A 16,123-nucleotide genomic window follows, 5' to 3' on the forward strand; every position below is an offset into this window, starting at 1 on the left:
TTAGCATGTGACTGACGCTCAGGACATGTCGATGCGCCTGACGCTCAGGGCATCTGAGCATCAGGTGTATGAGAGATAGAAGTATCTACTTATTCTAATAGAAATACATTGTTTCTAATAATTTTGTGTTATTATTCTGGAACCCAAAGCAATTAAGTGGTTATAACATTGCACTTTGTGCGAGGGACCCTGGTTCGATCCTCTCGGTGCCGATTCAATATGGGCAAGTAATTGGGTATGTGAAGCTCAAGAAAGAGCATTAAATACCCTAAGACTCTCCATTTAAGCCATGGCCTCTCCTGGAAATAATATACAGGGTACATCCCTCAGTATTTGTGAGGCTAGCCATGTAAAATATGCACATCTTTCTATCTATCTGCTGGGTTAAATGATGCAAGGTTAGCCAATGCTAATTTTAACAAGCCCTTTGTTACTCGCGTAGATAAAAAATTTGTGAGTTTACAAATAAAATTTCTTTAGATCCATATATAAGTTGACCATACTTGCGAGGAAACTAAAAATTGAGAAAATAAAGGGTCTGAAAAAGATATGAAACAGCAGTCCAGGGAAATTTGCCTCTATTATCCATACCATGGATAAAAGATATATGGATCCATGCCATAGAAGAGGCGAACATCAATGATAGTACTTATTTCTGGGTGGCAAAATTGTACCTTTGTGGCGAAATTGTACCACTGCTAAAAGGTAGGAAAACATTAGTTACAAGAGTCGAATGGTAGGTCGTATTTTTTTTATCATGTCGCACTTGCACTGGAGATATGCCGAACATAAAGAAAACTGGAAAAATACGGAACACAACATCAACATAAAATTTTGTGCACGTGCTTTTTCTATTTAGTAGAAAAATATAAGATTTGCTATTTATACAAAATTGATAACTCATGTTTTTTTTAATTTTATTTCATTTTATTTAAAAATGTTTCGCGATCGATTCACCTTCATTTTCGCGTTGGGAGGAAAACATATTGGAACGGAAGCAGAGGAAATTATTCTTCAACACGAAATTAATACCGACTGGAAATATTCCATCTATAAAAAAGATAAGCTATTCGACACAAGTGAGTACAACCTTGGAGAAAGAATATGGAGGTACAACGTCTATACTTTAAGTATATTCCTGAGAACATTAGACACAAGTGAGTACAACGTTTATACTTTAAGTATATTCCTGAGAACAATAAAACTTTTTACTTTATTAGGTATATTTTAGGTATAGGTATTAGGTATATTGTTTTATATTTATCTCAGAAAAAATAAACATCGTAAATCACAAGATTCAATTTGAAGACATAGACAACGGAAAAGGTAAAGAGCTGACATTCAACGGAACCTCATTTGTAATCTTGGACGCAAAATACATGGATTGTTGTCATGGTGTATTGAACGAAATATTTCTCACAAACAAAAGCGAAACGAAGCATTGCGAAACAAAGTCAGTAACTGTTATGCATATCTTCCTAAATCCGAAAGCAATAGTGTTTAATTTAAAATGGAACCTTTTCCAACCGTTAAAGATAAAATGTTGCGTTGAAGAAGAAAATCTACAACGGTTGAATTATTTTTGCTCCTGTAGAATGCCATACTGTAGAAATAATAACAATGAAGACAAGGATATGGTGGAACGCAACAAATGTCGGGAATGGTTCCACAGAAAAATGCGAAGACATGCCTCACTATGTTTTTAGAAGGAGTTATTGCAAAACTGGTTTTGTTCCAGTTGCAATAATTGACTTCAGCCTCACATTTAAACTAACTGTTATTATTTAGTTTTTTAATTTTAAAAACTAACTTTTTTTTTCCATATCCCATATGACGGGGCCGTAATAAGCAAAGAAAGCCTGGGGATGAAATGTTAACGTATTTTCGAGTATTTTTGGCTGATTTGGATAACTGCTTTGCAGTATATATACTGGCTGACCTTGATTTATTATTTTTAGCACAATTTTGAACCTACCAATCGACTGTTGTAACTAATGTTTTCCTAAAAGGTGGCTATCACTAAAATATGTAGTGTTGGAGTCATCTGAGTTCTAAAAATAGGGTAAGTTTAGCTAGCAAAAAAAACCTCAAAAATTTAAAAAAAAATGATGTTCAGCTGTCCAGCCACCATGGTCTGTTGTTGATAATTTGTACCTACAGAAATGCTTGCACATGTGCATTCTTTGTAAACAAGTCATCTATAGCTACTTAGCTACTAGCTAGCTGGCTTAGATAGATAGATAGATGTGCATATTTTACATGGCTAGCCTCACAAATATCCAGGGATATACCTTGTCTATTATTTCCAGGAGGGGCCATGGCTTAGATGGAGAGTCCTAGAGTATTTAATGCTCATTTTGAGCTACGCAGACCCAATTAGTAGGGCCCACGCTCTACTAGACAACTCCCGGCAACATCCAACGGCCCACACAGTGTGCCATCTCCCCAATTTCCCTCACATGGCTTGGGTTAACCCGGGGCTATGGTAAAATTCACTCGCCCATGTTGAATCGCCGTCAAGAGGAATCGAACCCCGGTCTCCCGCACAGAGTACGAAAGCTATAACCACTAATCTACGGCGCCACTATACCCTGTCTATTATTTCCAGGAGGGGCCATGGCTTAGATGGAGAGTCCTAGAGTATTTAATGCTCATTTTGAGCTACGCAGACCCAATTAGTAGGGCCCACGCTCTACGTGGCTAGCTACTTCAACCACTAAGAAGTGCCCAGGGTATTCAGGAATCGTAACTAAATCCCAAGTTTGAGTTTTGCTATCCTTTCACATCTCGCTGGACTAAAAGACAATGCAGCTAGCAAAAAAAATAAACAATATAGTACGGAAGTTACCCAAGCCAAAGCAAAAACCAACCATTTTCCGCATACCAAAAATCCTTTCAATTAAATATAGGAACGCCAACGCGACCAGTCATGAAGCGCTATTTTATTAAAAATAATCCGTTCTTGGGATAGCCCGCCCTATGCTGTGAGACAAGTTATACATGGCGCACCGTGACGAACAGTTTGTGCAAGCGCACTTTCCGCCCCACACGAAGGGGTGGTTTTCTACTTCTATCAAACGTAAGTTTAAGGACGTTTAGATTTTACCCCCCTTCTCAGACACAAACGTGAAATAAAATGTTATATTATTATACAAGTATTGTCAATCTCTAAAATAAAAAGTATCCTAGATATTATGCGCTCCTGTAAAGTGTGTGTAGACCACAAATCCTCGTTTAAAATCCTTTTCAACGATCTGAGAATCTATTCTTTACAGTAAAAAAAAAATACTTAAAAAACTGCCAAGGAATTTAACACTCTCCTTCTGTCTTCACATCTGACGGAGGCTTAGCGCCAAGAATTAGCACTAAGCAACCTCGTGCCCAGGGCATTTTGTCTTGTTGACTATGTTCTACCCTGTAATAACGGCTCCAAAAGCCACAAGAACTTGGCCGTGATATCGGGATTCGGCGTAATAACCTGTGACACTTTTTTACTAGATCGCAAGACAGAATTGGTCTATTCTATATCCACGCACGCCTATTTGTGACCTCTATTTGTGACTCGCCTGCCTGTCAACACATTTACGATTCCCCAGAACAATTTTGACCATTTAAAGACATTGTGCATATCCTTTCGTTGACATACCTTCTTTGTCCTATATTATATACATTATTAAGTTCCTTTCTTGCATTTTTAAGCTCAAGGAGAACTACTTTTAGTTTTTTTTTCAAGAGTTAGTTGTAAAAACTTTTTGTTGATACCTGTTTGTTGTTATTTTTCTTCTCTTCTCGGTAGTACACGCTGTTTGATTTTAGTTCTTACTTTGTCTGTCCTTTCTCTTTCTAAATTTGTATTTCGGTTGGGACACAGAGATGGCTTAATCCTGCTGTATGGAATAAATTATATGGTTTACTATTTGAAACACTGTTCGATTTTTCTTTTGTATCCCAACAGTTTTCCGACTGTGCTTTGTAATTTGGTATGTCTTAAAGGTCGCATCCTCCTGTGTAGTTCAATCTATTTTCATTTGCAATTGCATCGAATACGATAGTTGTGAAAAGTAATGAATAGAACCACAGTGCTCCAGGGCATCTTGTATATTTTCTGACATCAGGACGCGTTCGTCTGGACGTCCCGGTTATAGAAAAGAGACATCTTGTAGTACAAACCCAACCTTGCTGGGAATAAGGTTAAGTTTGAACTACAAGATGAAGATGATAGTAACTGCTGGATTTCCATTGAAACAACCATAAAAGGTTCTTGAATTAATTCGACTTAAAAATTTAAGGTTTGGTAAGCTTTTGGACTGTAAAGAAACCCAACACTTCCCGATTGTGAAGCTATTGTCAGCTTGTCAACTGAGGGTGTAATAAGATACTAACATTTATTCACGTTGTGATTATTTGAAATCAAATTTGTGATGGTAAATTCGATGCTAAACTAGAAAAAAACAAGTTTAAGAAACTGAGCTAACAGAGATTTAAGTTCCATTACAGAATGCTGCAGCTATTCCCTTTTACTTTTCTTTTGTAGAGGGTACTTCAATAAATTCTTTACTTAATAAGACATCCTATATTACTTTGAAAGTCTAGTGCACAACACCGACTGTGGTTAGACTCATTCTGTACGCTATATCGATTGATGATTGTACCTTACATGTACACAAATATCTCAGTGTTAAAGTCAAACGGCTACTAATCGCAAAACATTTTTCATTTGCGTTCGTAACGTACAAAAATGGCGGAAAATTAACTCCTGGTTATTGTAAATAGTGAAATTCACGTGCTTCTATCTCCAACGTGTTTTCTTTCTGACTCTCATATTTACATTACGTATATTATGCATTGTCTCGATTGTTTAACTGTACAATATCTTCCCCTTAATTATTCAAATGCTAGGGATCATCATGGTAACATCTTGGCTTATTAAGTGTTCGTCTAGGGTACGTTTTTTGTTGGTTTTGATTGTTGTTGGGGATCATACATAGTTTGTTCTATTTGTGCTGTTCGCAGTCTTTTATTTAAGTTGCGCATAAAGTTTTCGACAACTGCATTCTTTTTTGGGTGCAGAGGCGTAATTCTATGATGTTTTATGCCATTTACGGTCATGAAGTCTTTGAATTTGTGATTGGGAAATGGTGGGCTTTTATCGGTTATAACTTTAAAAGGTATTCCATGCGTTAAAAATATTTTAGTTAGCAGTTCAATAATCTGTTGTGCAGCAGTACTATTCGTAATTTCTACTTCTGGATATCTTGATATTTGATCTATGACTCTAGTAGTCATAAACACTTCCCATTACGTAACGTCCCTAGGAAGTCAATATTTAGTGTATGCCAGACGTCCGGTGGTAACGTTGAAGGTTGCATAGGTGGTGGTGTATTTTGTTTGATTGTTGCAGCACATGGTATGTATTTGTTCCATAAATTTTCTACTTTTTCATCCACAACAGGAAAATAAATGTTATTACGTAATAAAGCTTTTGTTTTGCTAATACCAAGATGATTTTCGTGTGCTATTGCGAGTATCCTTTGACGGAATACTTGGGGTATTATGATGCGGTTGCGACGTAAAATGACATGTTGGTTATCTATTATTGTAAGTTCGTTGGAAAAATCACGGTAAGTTTTCAATTCCTGTAGATTTGCCTTTTCAAAAACATTATCTTTTTGTTCTAATTTGTACCAATCATTGTTCTTTATTAATTTTGTCAATACTTGCAAAGTATTGACAAAATTAATAACAGTATTTCTCTGTAGTAGAGCGTATTTCTCTGTAGTAGAGTGTATTTCTCTACAATCGTTCAATATATATTAACAATTGCTTCACAAAAAACGGATTCTTCTATATTCGAAAGCATAACAGATTAATCCTTAACGAAGACGGTGTGATACATATTTGCCTAAACTTTGTTCCGGCATATGTTAACAAGTTTTAATGTTGTGAAACAAAAAACGGTTTCGTTCAACCAAGAGATAATCGGTACATACAAAAGTATTCAGGACTTAATTCATCAAAACAAGACAAGTATATGTATAAGTATAAGTATAAGTATAAGTATAAGTATATACAAGATTTCATTCAGATCATTTTCCGGCCAAAATTAAGGGAAACAAGAGAAACATGGAGCGCTTAACTGATAATGCCATAGTGCCGACTTCGGTGATTTTTGTTCTGAAATTTTATTTTATTATACGCTCTACTACAAGCTACTACACTCTACTACAGAGAAATACGCTCTACTACGCCCTACTACAGAAAATAACGTACTGCTACACATCACTGCGAAAAATTACGCTTTACTACATTGTACTGCAAGGAAAGAAAGGGCTTGCTACACTCGACAACAGACATTGATGAGCGTCACTCTACATTGTGCTTTATGGAGAATAGTACATCATTATCTCCACAAGGCTTGGGAATGCACATAGGTCTAACTTGAATATGTTATCTCCTTCATATTCAGGAAGTAATACGTGGACGACTTACCCATTTTTGCGGCTGGTTGGTCAAAAGCATAATGGCGCCTTAGCAGCGGGCACGTTTTACGTTGTGTGTTGTGTGTCCATCTGCTGCGTAGTTTTTCCTGATCTTTCTGGTATCTCTTGTCTCAATTAGTGTCTTTTTGTGTTTTGAAATACCATATATTTCAACTAACACTGAGTGTTAGCAGGAAACTTTTTCCAGTGCAGAATTTTATAGGTGGATTTTTTGTTTCAAAAATATTCTAGCTAGCTATAAATCTGTTGTCCGTGTGCCTGCTGCGCAAATCTGCCAACTGTTGTAGGCATTTGTAAGTTATCTGTACAATCTTGAAGTAAACATCACAATTAGCTACTGTAGCTAGCAACAAACAAGCAAGAATAAATAAAAAATACAATTAAAAAGACACATGCAACTATCCTCCCCATTCATTCCTACAATTTATTTTATCATGCACACTGAACTGTGATTGCCTAGGTATAAATTAATAAAAAAATTATATAAACATTAGAAAATAATGTTCCGTACATTGCTGTTATAGACAATCTGTGATAATTATTATATTCCTTATTATTATTTCTGCAATCAGACACACAAGGAAGTTCAGACTGAGAGATTCGCTAGTTCAGACACTTCACAAGTTTAAAACTCCCACTTGTCCCTAGCATGAAAAAAAAATAATGCCACAGTACTAAAAAACAAACAAAAAATATGCTTGTTGTTCCAACTATACATTCTGTTAAGCTACTATCGACTTCACCCGTAGAACAACTAATTACGTTATAGTCGCTTTATTTCCAAAAACCCATTTTCCAATAAAAATATAGAATGCAAAAGAATTTTATGTTATTCACGTTCCATTGCGACAATCACGATTAATGGTGACGATCGCGATAGCATTGTTATTTTTTAAAACATCACAACTATCGCAAAGTTCTTTGTTAACATTTTTTTCTATTGTGATGGTCGCGCATGATACCTACTGACGATGTTGGTGTCCTTATTCCAGTACTGTAATTTTAATTTTTCCTAATGAATAGGAAACATGTGCAAAACAATTAGTAATTGGCAAAATGATTTGAAACTATTTTGAAACGAATTGAAAGAAAAAAAATTTTCTGTAATTTTTTTTTAAAAATTCATTTCAAAATCGTATATTGATCGTTTAAAATAAAATATTATACAATCTGACCATTTTGGGAGAGGTGTGTCATCGCATGCGCATGCCCCCACACAAGCGCAGATTTGTTTAGTCGTGCGATTAATCGAACTTGTAAATTTTGTTTTCTTTACGTCTGCGAAAAAGGCGAAATATGAAGTCAGCGAGTGATTTAAGAAGGCTTTACAACCCTTTCGTTACTTAAGGACAATATCAGACACTGATTTGGATATCACAAATTATAAAATTTCCTTATAATTTGTTTATAAATCTGCCACTGTCTTTGTTCGTCAAAAGCTAATTTGATCAAAATACCAAAAAAACCTGTTGTGGTACATGATTTTGATGAAAAAGTAACATTGTTAGTAATTTATCATTTTTTTGGTTATTCTTGCGCTTTCAATCTCCTTATCCTATTTAAAGCACTCTTTAATGGTGTATTGACTAAAAAAAAATTTCAGGACACAAATTTATCAGAGTATTTGAACAATATACTGATAAATTTTTAACAAACCAAAATTTTTAAAATGTGATAATGATAATCATTTTTTAATTAGATAAATGTATTTTGTAATCATCATCATCATCATTCTCAGCTTAACGTCTGTTTTCCATGCTAGCATGGGTTGGACGGGGTATATTAATGACCCTCTTCCAATCTGATCTAGACTGTGTTAGATTTAAACTCAACTTCCTCTCTATCAAGTCTGTCCTTATAACCTCCTGCCAAGTCTTTCTCGGTCTGCCTCTGGGCTTTGCCCCAGGAACTATCAAGTCTCTACACTTTCTTACCCAATTATCCTCCTCCATTCTTTCCAAGTGCCCCAGCCAATTCAATCTTCTTATCTGGATAACATCTTTAATTCTACGGAACTTAGCCTGCTTCTTAGCTCATCTGAACTCTTTCTGTCTCTCAGACTGGCATTACACATCCACCTAACAATTCTCTTATCATTCCTTTCTAAACGGTCAAGATCTTCCTGCTTCACTGCCCATGTCTCACTACCGTACAACATAACACTTCTTACACAGGCCTCATACAACCTACCTTTTACCTCAATTGACAGGACTCTGCTAGTCAATAAAGGAAGTAACTCTCTAAACTTTTTCCAAGCAGAACCTATCCTGCAAGTAACACTTCTTCCAACACCCCCTTCACTGCCCAACATATCACCTAAGTAACGAAGTTCTTTACCATCTCTAACGAGCCACTGTTGTACATCATTAAAGCTGGAAATACTTCATTCTCTATAATCTCACCTTTGCAACGCTTGCATACAAACTGCATGTCAGCTCTTAACCTTCCACTAATACTACTGCACTTCTTATGTACCCAATGCTTGCAAGTCTGACAAAAAATTGAGTTACTACCAACCCCTTTCCTGCAAACTCCACAAGGCCACTTTCCAACTACAAGGTCACACTTGGCTGCAATGCTACTTATCATGACTTTAGACTTTGCTGTGTTTACCTTCAGCCCTTTCTCTTCTAGTCCTTTCTTCCACTTCTCAAACTTTTCAACTAATTCTTCCATCGACTCTGCTATGAGAACCAAATCATCTGCATACAATAACTCCCATGGACAACCTGTTCTGAACTCCATCGACAGCGCTTCTAAGACTAGAATAAACAACAAAGGACTAAGTACAGAACCCTGATGTACACCAACATTTACACTAAATTCATCACTAAGTGAATCGTTAATCCTGACACGACTTCTAGCATTGCTGTACATAGACTGTACCATCGTAACTAGCCACTCATCCACACCTAATTTTCTCATAGCCCACCAAATAACTTTACGTTGCACTCTATCAAAAGCTTTCTCCAAATCTACAAAGGCAAAATAGAGATTCTTTCTCTTTCCTAAATACTTTTCCTGAAGCTGTCTGAGTAAAAATATTGCATCTGTAGTGCCACGCCCTGGAACAAAACCAAATTGCATCTTATCTATATCAATTCTTTCTCTAAGTAACTTATCAATCACTCTTTCAATAACTTTCATTACTTGATCAACCAACTTCAAACCTCTATAGTTACCCCTTTCTAATGCATCACCCTTTCCCTTGAAACAATTCACTATTACACTCGACTGCCACTCACTGGTAATAATATCATCCTTTATAATCTGGTTAGCAAGACTTGTAATAAGCTCAACTCCGATATATCCAGATGCTTTTACCATCTCTGCAACAATACCTGATACTCCTGCAGCCTTGCCAATCTTCAATTTCCTAATAGCCTCCACTACCCATTATGTCTTGATCTGCATAGCTGGCCCTTTTACGACATCATCATAAGACAAATTATCCTCGTCCCAATCAAACTCAGTGTTAAGCAACCTCTGATAATGATTCTTCCAAGCTACCCTTTTCTCCTCCTCTGTGCTAGCCAAAACACCATCATCATTACGTATACACTTCTCACCTACAATATCTTGATTAGTCTTCTTCATTTGCTTTGCTATCTTGAATACCTCATTGCGCTGGTCTTCCCTTCTTAACACATCTGCAAATCTGTTTCTCTCTGCTTCTGATTTTGCCTTATACACTGCTGTACGAGCGCGACGCTTAGCTTCTAAGTAAATATTTTTACTACCACCTGACTTCCACTCTTTCCAAAGTTTCCTCTTTTCCTTTATACACTGGTCAACCTCATTATTCCACCACCAGGTCTGTCTATGTCTAGCTGGTCCTTTCGTTCATCCACAGGTATCATCTGAAGCTTCTAGAAGACAATTCTTCAAAGTAGTCCAAGTACTTTCAACATTGTCACTATCACATTGACTATTGTAGGCTAACTGCTGAACTTTTGCACTAAATTGTCTTGCTACAATCTCTTCCTTCAGCTTCCAGACTTTTCGACGGGGCCTGTACTTTCCCTTGGCTTCTTTAACACTCTTCAAGATAATATCACAAACCAGCAACCTATGCTGGGAAACACACTCTTCCCCCGATATAACTTTCACGTCCTTCACCACTTTCTTGTCTGACTTTCTAGCCAGGAAGTAATCTATCTGTGTCTTACAACCACCTGACTCATATGTTATCAGCCTACTCTGTCTCTTACTGAATGATGTGTTGCAAACCACCATGTCCGTTGCCATTCCAAACTCAAGCAATCTCTCCCCTTCCTTATTTCTGCTCCCAAATCCATAGCCTCCATGCACACCTCTATAACCTTCAGATGACTTCCCAACATGACCATTAAAGTCGCTGCCCACCATGACAAGTTCAGTGTCTCCAACTTTGATGTGACTGCTATTAACTCATCATAAAACTTATCTTTATCTTCCTCACTGTGTCCACACTGTGGAGCATAAACTGACAGAAAAGTGACAATCCTATTACCTATCAAAAACTTTATCACTATAATACGACTATTAACACGCATAAAATCTATTACTTTTTCTACCCACTTCTCTGCAACGAATATGCCAACTCCTCCATATCCATCACTATTACCAATCCAAAAAAGCTTATACCTTGCCCTCCTACCTTCCATAAATCTCACTGAAGCTCCTCTCCACCTAACTTCCTGAACACAACACATATCAACAGATCTACGTTCTAACATTTCAACTACTTCACATGCTCTACCTCTCAGAGTACCAACATTTACGCTAGCCATCCTCAACCTAGTGTTATCTACCTTGTGATGTGATAGCTGGGTAACGGTCTGACGATGCTCACATCTGTGCGCGACACCTTCACTCCTTAGAGTTCCAGCCCCGTTTACGCAGTTTGTCTGATCAACTATTCTTACGGCCATTAATAAAGAGTTTTGGCAGTGTTTTACAGCTGGATGCCCTTCCTAGCGCCAACCGTTCACAGACCGGACTGGGTGTTTTTTAAAGTGACACCATCACTATGTGGCATTTCATGGGACTTCCACAATCGCCCCTTTAAACTAAGGTATGGTGGAGGACGTTCAACTCCTCTCTTGTCTCTTAAGGAGACCCTTAAAGTAAAGATCATTAAAATCATATCAAGTCTTATTTAATAATGCCTAAACACAATTTTCAGGGGGTATAATGATAAAGTCAAAAGGAATTTTTGTAAATTTTTTTTGCTATTTCCTTGAATGAATGACTTATATAAAAGTACGGTCCTATAATAGTCCATTATTTTTGTCCCAATTCTGTGAGAGCCATTAAAAATGCCTGTATAATTTATGATTAATGGTTGCAATATTTGGCAACTTGTTTCAGATGTAGCCAAAGATACCTTGGACTATAATTGTCTAAATATTGTCTACATCATTTGTCTTTTTTTATTTTGCCAAAAAGGTATATATATATGTGATATATATCCTACATCTCCACTCGTAACTAGGCTTGAGAAGGTCATAATATTGAAATATTTGCTGGAACAGATGTTGAAAACTATTTTGACTTTAATGGTATAAGGTAGTACAATTGCACGAGCATGCTTTGGCACATGCTTAAAATCAGTTTACTCACATAATATGTTTTTTTCTTGGATGCACCCCTTCATAATTCTTCAGCACACCTATTTTTCCTAATTAAGGGAAAAGATTATTTTAATTTTTTTTCAATGGTGAGCAAAAAAGTTTTGCATGTGCATAAAGTGAATGATAGTATGGTTTATATTCTGGCAAATTGAAACATTTTTTTCTTCGAAAAATATGTTTGTCTGACACAACTATTATCTTGTCTGGAAAATGCGAAATAGCAATCCAGGTTGCGTTAGACAGGCAGTTGGCTTTACAGGTAGGCAGTTTAGCAGGTGTGACTGTAATTCCAAAAATGGATTTTCTTTTAGAAAAGCAAAGATAACATTAAAATGCCTTATGCAAGTCAGCCAAGAGTGAAAATCTCAGAATTAACTGATGAGAACGTAAAGTTCACTTTAGACAGTACTGATTTATCCATGGCTAACAGTCTTCGAAGAATTTTTATTGCAGAGGTGCCCACAATTGCAATTGATTGGGTCCAGATTGAAAATAATACATCTGTGTTGCACGATGAATTTATTGCACACAGAGTTGGGTTAATACCATTAACAAGTGATGAATCTGTTGAACGTATGAATTATTCACGGAATTGCACATGCATGGACTTTTGTGTGGAATGTTCCGTAGAGTTCACGTTAGAAGTAAAATGTACTGATGAGACAACGCGGCACGTTACTAGTCGAGATTTAATCTCATCTGACCCTAAAGTTATCCCAGTGACATCACGCAATAAAGAAGATGAATCAGAATATGGAGATACTTATGATATTGTTATCGTAAAATTGCGTAAAGGACAAGAGTTGAAATTACGAGCTTTTGCAAAGAAAGGTTTTGGCAAAGAGCATGCAAAGTGGAATCCAACCGCGGGAGTAGCGTTTGAATATGATCCTGATAATGTTTTAAGACACACAACCTACCCTCGCCCTGAAGAGTGGCCCAAAAGCGAGTACTCGCAGCTTGATGAAGATCAGTACCAAGGCGAGTTTGACCCTAATGCAAAAGCTGATACATTTTATTATAATGTGGAAAGCTGTGGATCGCTTCGACCTGAAAATATTGTGCTCACTGGATTGTCTGTGTTAAAGAAAAAACTCAGTGATTTGCAAACGCAGCACAGTCATGAAATTGCTGCAGATGTGTTGGCAATCTGATTGCTGATAAAAATTGAAACTAAAAACTGGACCATATTCTGTGAATGTTGGCAATTTTTAATTGCATTTACATTGACACTGCTTGATTGTAAAGTTTATGTTTGTGAAGAGTTATTTGAAAACATATTTGGTAACCAAACTTTTAGTTTTTGCTAAAAAATACTGTCTCATAGTTAATATTATAACTTTAATGTACCTGTTATTTAGGAGACATATAGTAAAGGCTACTGAAGCTAAAATTTACATAATATTATTTTTAGTTGTAGGTAAATTAGAAGAAAAAACCGTTGTAAATTGTTTTTTAAACAGGACAATTCTTATCTGTAACAGTGTAGAGTGTCCAACATCATGTCTGTTTATTATTTTAACCCAACTAAAATCAAACTATTGTATGTGCATATAGTTGCTGAGGCAAAGTTAATTCTTCATATTGTAGCTTTAAACAGAAATATAGGATGCAGTGGATTTGTAGATATTTTGGGGAAAAAATTGTTTATTGTCTTATTTTTCCTTGACCCATTGTGTTTGGAAGTTGTCTGCGGTTTTCAAATTGATTGCCTTGCTCGAGGCTAAGCTTTTGAGAAGGGCTAAAAAAATCAATATTTAGTTATTATGCTTCACCTCTTTTTTATATAAATTCGAATTGCCTTCCTTTTGTAGTAAAGGTATATTCTAGATGAGTGCTTATTTTGAAATATTTAGAACAGGGGGCACTGAATTAAGCATTTAATTATATGCATAAGTGAGTTGTTACTATATTTTGGTAAAATGTGATCATGTTTATGCACACTGCATTGGTATAAGTTTCTGTATACGTAGAAAAATACACAGGTCATTTTAATTAATGTTTATAGAATAACAAGAAGTTTTTTATTCCTAATATTTTTGTGACAACTGGAATTTGGTGTACGTCATTAATCATTTAAAACCAGAATGATGTATACTATATACAAAGTGAAAACAGTTAACATACAAAGAGGAATTTGCTAGTTAACCGTGTCTTTTTTGAAAAGCCTCATGAAATTTAACTATAAAGAGAGACAGCATACTTGCTGCTATCACTAAGAGTATTATTATAGTGACCTTATCTATTGTTCTATTGCAGTGTGTTTATTCATTAAATAGACGATAACAATAAAAATGTTAGCGTATCATATTAGAAATTATTTCGGACCAAAAGGTATGTTTCTTATCTTCCACTTTTTTTTATTGTTGATGATACAGCTTTTATTTTTTCCTCGACAATATTATTTTTTTTTAGCCATCTTTTCTCTGCCTTATCGTTGGTGCTTTCTAAGGCAAAGCTCAACAAACCCTGGAATGAAGAAAGCTTTACTTACAGATCTTAGGAAAGGAACAGGATATTCTTTTGCAAAATGTAACGAAGCTTTGAAGCAGTGCAATAACAATCTTCAAGAGGCTGAACTCTGGTTGCATGAACAAGCAGAAAAAGAAGGTTGGTCAAAAGCTAAAAAACTCAACAAACGCTCAACAAATCAAGGGCTGGTTGGTATATTAGCTGAAGATAATTATGTTGCTATAGTGGAAGTAAGATTATAAACCTATAATAGCAACCTTTAGAATTTTAATCATTCATTTTTAATTGACAATGTGAAATCTAAGAAAAAGCCATTCTGTGCCAACTTGGCAAACCAGTCCTCTGAACTCATGTTTTAGCAGATAGATCCATAAGTAGAAAGCTTAATTTTGTTGTTCTGAGCCTCAAGTCACCTTTGATATTCTAAAACGCTCCGAGTATCAGTATGTTGTATGTGATGCAATATGATCTTTTTGTCCTGTTCAGCTGTGTACCTAAGGATAATGCTACAGAGCAGAAGTTAACAGACATATTAAAAAATGCAATTTTTTATTTAAACTAAAACAAAGAAGGGTAATATTATTTTATCATACATCATATATCAATGACTATGACTGCCCATGTACAGTATCAATAATTTGCCCAACATTTTGAGCTTAACCTTTAACTTTTTCTAAAATGCTATTTAGAGATATTGTTATAATTGCTTCTAATTGTGTTGTTTTGTTTCTAGTTGGCTTGCGAAACCGATTTTGTTGCAAGAAACGAATTATTTCAAGAACTTGTTTCTACAGCAGCACAATCAACATTACATTTTAGGCAGCAAGTTATTTTACAGAACCAAAAAGTAAACTCTTTGAATAATAATGATGTAACACATTTGCGAGAGTTTCTTTTGCAACACGAATTACAAACGTTAACAGTTAAAAATGGCAGTGTAACTTTACAAGAACATCTTGTCAGTTTAGTAGGCAAGATCGGTGAAAATATGAAATTAAAGAGAGCGATAGCTATTGCAACAAACCGAGAAAATATTGTTGGAACTGCTGTTCATGGAAATATCACTGCATGTATAAATAACTGCTTTATGGGTTCGTATGCCTCAACAGTTGTGTTAAAACCACTACATCAAGATTGTGATGCTATTAATTTAAAACAGCTTGCCAATGGAATTAGTCAGCATGTTATTGGGATGAATCCACAATTTCTACATCCTCCGCATGGCAATGATAATGACGAAGAGGCATTACTATCTCAAGAATACTTGTTAAACGATAAAATAAAAATAAAAGATATAGTTAGACAAAATAATGTTGAAATTGTTGACTTTGTAAGGTATGGTGTCAATGAGTAAAGAGTTATAACAAAATTCCAGAATAACATTTTTTCTATTTTTTGTATTCATAATCATTATTTAGGATGAAAATTAACAAAACTTTATTTTCACATGACATACACAAGTTATTGTTTTCTTACTTTTCCACTATTGGAGTAATAATTATTTAAGTTAACCAATATTTTTCAAGGAACAGTAAA

The 16,123-nt window shown here is 35.6% G+C and overlaps 4 protein-coding genes across 4 annotated transcripts; 3 read left to right on the forward strand and 1 right to left on the reverse strand.

The window, feature by feature from the left end:
* The first annotated feature begins 481 nt into the window (after positions 1–481).
* On the forward strand, positions 482–2,124 carry LOC130662849 (uncharacterized). The gene is made up of 2 exons (XM_057461790.1): positions 482–1,157; positions 1,270–2,124. The coding sequence occupies exons 1-2, from the start codon at positions 938–940 to the stop codon at positions 1,704–1,706; spliced, it is 657 nt and encodes a 218-aa protein (XP_057317773.1). The 5' UTR covers positions 482–937; the 3' UTR covers positions 1,707–2,124.
* A 2,814-nt stretch (positions 2,125–4,938) lies between these two features.
* LOC130612810 (uncharacterized protein K02A2.6-like) lies at positions 4,939–5,286 on the reverse strand. Its single transcript, XM_057434161.1, has one exon. It carries the CDS (start codon positions 5,284–5,286, stop codon positions 4,939–4,941), a length of 348 nt encoding a protein of 115 aa, XP_057290144.1.
* Positions 5,287–12,402: 7,116 nt separating this feature from the next.
* LOC130662846 (DNA-directed RNA polymerase II subunit RPB3-like) lies at positions 12,403–13,742 on the forward strand. Its single transcript, XM_057461788.1, has one exon. It carries the CDS (start codon positions 12,448–12,450, stop codon positions 13,267–13,269), a length of 822 nt encoding a protein of 273 aa, XP_057317771.1. The 5' UTR covers positions 12,403–12,447; the 3' UTR covers positions 13,270–13,742.
* A 553-nt stretch (positions 13,743–14,295) lies between these two features.
* LOC130662844 (elongation factor Ts, mitochondrial-like) lies at positions 14,296–16,033 on the forward strand. The gene is made up of 3 exons (XM_057461786.1): positions 14,296–14,449; positions 14,531–14,817; positions 15,321–16,033. Exons 1-3 carry the CDS (start codon positions 14,410–14,412, stop codon positions 15,939–15,941), a joined length of 948 nt encoding a protein of 315 aa, XP_057317769.1. The 5' UTR covers positions 14,296–14,409; the 3' UTR covers positions 15,942–16,033.
* The last annotated feature ends 90 nt before the right edge of the window (positions 16,034–16,123 follow it).

Source organism: Hydractinia symbiolongicarpus, chromosome 10, assembly GCF_029227915.1.
Source record: "Hydractinia symbiolongicarpus strain clone_291-10 chromosome 10, HSymV2.1, whole genome shotgun sequence".
Taxonomy (NCBI): Eukaryota; Metazoa; Cnidaria; class Hydrozoa; order Anthoathecata; family Hydractiniidae; genus Hydractinia; species Hydractinia symbiolongicarpus.

Coding starts and splice junctions, on each gene's coding strand:
- LOC130662849 (XM_057461790.1), top strand. CDS start 938: ATGTTTCGCGATCGATTCACCTTCATTTTCGCGTTGGGAGGAAAACAT. Junction 1,158..1,269: donor CCTGAGAACATTAGACACAA/GTGAGTACAACG, acceptor TATTTATCTCAG/AAAAAATAAACATCGTAAAT.
- LOC130662846 (XM_057461788.1), top strand. CDS start 12,448: ATGCCTTATGCAAGTCAGCCAAGAGTGAAAATCTCAGAATTAACTGAT.
- LOC130612810 (XM_057434161.1), bottom strand. CDS start 5,286: ATGACTACTAGAGTCATAGATCAAATATCAAGATATCCAGAAGTAGAA.
- LOC130662844 (XM_057461786.1), top strand. CDS start 14,410: ATGTTAGCGTATCATATTAGAAATTATTTCGGACCAAAAG. Junction 14,450..14,530: donor AAATTATTTCGGACCAAAAG/GTATGTTTCTTA, acceptor ATTTTTTTTTAG/CCATCTTTTCTCTGCCTTAT. Junction 14,818..15,320: donor ATTATGTTGCTATAGTGGAA/GTAAGATTATAA, acceptor TTTTGTTTCTAG/TTGGCTTGCGAAACCGATTT.